Source organism: Poromitra crassiceps (assembly GCF_964638095.1).
Source record: "Poromitra crassiceps genome assembly, chromosome: 29".
Lineage (NCBI taxonomy): Eukaryota > Metazoa > Chordata > Actinopteri > Beryciformes > Melamphaidae > Poromitra > Poromitra crassiceps.
Genome location: NC_139641.1, coordinates 11,265,161 through 11,267,660, shown reverse-complemented (window position 1 = coordinate 11,267,660; position 2,500 = coordinate 11,265,161). Strand labels below are relative to the sequence as shown.

General features: G+C 39.9%; 1 protein-coding gene across 2 annotated transcripts in view; it reads left to right on the top strand.

Moving 5' to 3' along the window:
• Window positions 1-1,874, top strand: part of LOC310799971 (thyroid hormone receptor-associated protein 3-like) — a 6,806-nt gene extending 4,932 nt beyond the window's left edge. For both annotated transcript variants that reach the window (XR_014553844.1, XM_083662572.1), the window contains exon 2: window positions 1-1,874. This exon is cut by the window's left edge and continues 37 nt beyond it. Coding sequence is in view for 1 of the 2 variants with exons in the window: in XM_083662572.1 (XP_083518698.1) it covers window positions 1-224 (224 nt within the window). In the remaining variant the exon portion in view is untranslated.
• The last annotated feature ends 626 nt before the right edge of the window (window positions 1,875-2,500 follow it).

The window sequence follows — 2,500 nt, the reverse complement described above, 5'->3', positions numbered from 1 at the left end:
TGGACAACCGGGGGCGCGGACGGGGAAGCTTCCCGCGCGGTCGGGCTCGGTTCATCGTACGCAAAGGCAACGTCGTCGGCCCCAACGGCAGCAACAGCCCCCCCAAATCATGGGCCCGCGAGAGGTTCCAGCTCAACGGGGAGCAGCAAGGTGATACACGAGATGAGAAAACAGAGCAGGACCAGAAGAAGGGAGAAACCGCCGCAGGCTCAGCAAAGACTTGAGCAGTGAGCAGTGGGAATCCTGATGGTCTTCTGTGATTTGATCCCTCCACAGTGGATGGATAAATGGGAAATAGAAAGGTTGAAGTTTTCCGGAAGTTTTTATGAAATCTTTGACTTGATACAACCATTAGCCACGTCAGGGTTCAACTTATATCCAGTGTTGGGAGTAACTAGTTACTAAGTAACTAGTTACTGAGTAACTAGTTACTGTAACTTAACTACTTTTTTCAGTAACTAGTAATCTAACTAATTACTTTTTCAAATTCAGTAACTCAGTTACAGTTACTAAAATAGTAACTGGGCTAGTTACTAGTTACTTTAGGACATGAAAATAACGGACAACTTCAGAGGATTACCCAGTTTCTGATCCTCAGACCTAGTCCGGGGAGAGAGCTGCAGCCAGAGCCCCAGAGGCTAATGACCTTGATAGGCTATAAGCCTCCCCAATAAGCGAAGGTTCAATGCCACACTGTGGCACAGCAACACTAACATAATGTGTGCATTAATAACAATCGAAGCAGACTTTTAAAAGTAACGCAAAAGTTACTTTCCCTAGTAACTAATTACTTTGAAGTAACTGGTAACTTTAAAGTAATTAAATTACCTTTTGAGAGAAGTAACTAGTAACTGTAACTAATTACCAATTTTCAGTAACTTTCCCAACACTGCTTATATCTAGTAGAAGCGACTGTTTAACGGTGAATTGAAGATTTTTTTGAAGTATGAAGGAGAAATCACACGTCGATTTGTGCCTTAGACCTGTGCTCATTATGAATAGGCTACCTGATAAACTACTGTAGTAACTTAATATATATTCTGCATTACAAAAAGCATGTTGTTTTGTCTCATGTTTGGTCTGGATTATAGTGACAGTAGTTTGTGTTACAATAAATAACATTTCACTGATGGGAGTTTAGCCAAGTCCGCACCCTACAAATGACCCCGATCTAACAATGGGACCAAACTGTAAAGGGTCAAAGGTCATGCTCTGTATCTCGCATTGTGCAACACCTAACAGATCAACTAGTTGACAAGACTGTACATTTGACAGTAAATTCTCAATTACAATTATTATATTGTTCAGGAAACAGTTTTCTGTCACAGAATTCTATCCGATACAGTAGCTTTTTGCTTGATCTTGGATACTACTTATCAGTCTATAATATTAATAGTAAATGTAAGTATGCAAGTTTTGTACTTTTTGTACTTGCCAGAGCAAACAGCATATACAACACATTCAGGATTTAGACTTTGTAAAGGGGGAATCTGATCTTGTTGCGAAATATTTTGATGTGATATTAAATTGTATTTGTCGTTTGCAAACTTCTTTCCTGTCACAACTAAGAATGATTTGATGAATTATGTACTCTGTGTGCAACTGTGTCAATATTACGGTATAAGAGGGTAAAAATTACGGTAGTCGTTTTTTAGTTTGTAGTTTGTAAAATTAGAAACATATAACGTTGCACTATACGATTTTTGTGCCTTGCTGTGGGTGCACTGTCTGTTGTTAATAGTACAGTATAGGCCTACAGATTTTGAATCACATTTAATTGTTGAAAATGTACTTGCTAGGGGAAAATTGCTTTTTTAAATAGGTCTTGTTACTGAATTTTTCTTAGAGATTGTAAATTAAAGAGACAATGCTTTACTTTGATATTTGCTGAATGTGTTTTTGTCCAATTGCTCTTGAATATTAGGGTGTTTATTGGAAAACTTGGCATTTCTCAAGTCAAGTCTCAAGTCACTGTGAGTGAGACTCAAGTGCGACTCAAGTCCAAGTCCCCATCTCTGCCTGGATCAAAGAGTATTGCCAAAATACTTCTGCACATTCACCTTTATTTATTTATTTATTTTGTTGAACACGGTGGTCATATTTCATTTCACGTCACCCTTGTTATCATTAAAAACCAGTCTCACCTGTTTTACTCTCTGTTCCTTCTCCTTTTGCTCTCTCTCTCTCTCTCTCTCTGTCTCTGTCTCTCTCTCTCTCTCTCTCTCTCTCTCTCTCTCTCTCTCTCTCTCTCTCTCTCTCTCTCTCTCTCTCTCTCTCTCTCTCTCTCTCTCTGTCTCTCTCTGTCTCTCTCTCTCTCTCTCTCTCTCTCTCTCTCTCTCTCTCTCTCTGACCCATCCTACTCCTTACTGGTGAGACTTGCTATGACTCGCCCCAGGAAACAAACGTTGCGGTTGCTCAATGTTAATGTTCAACAAGTAGGAAGAAGCCAGGGCCTCGGCTGCCATATCTTTCACACTCAGTCTTCTTGGCTGCCATATCT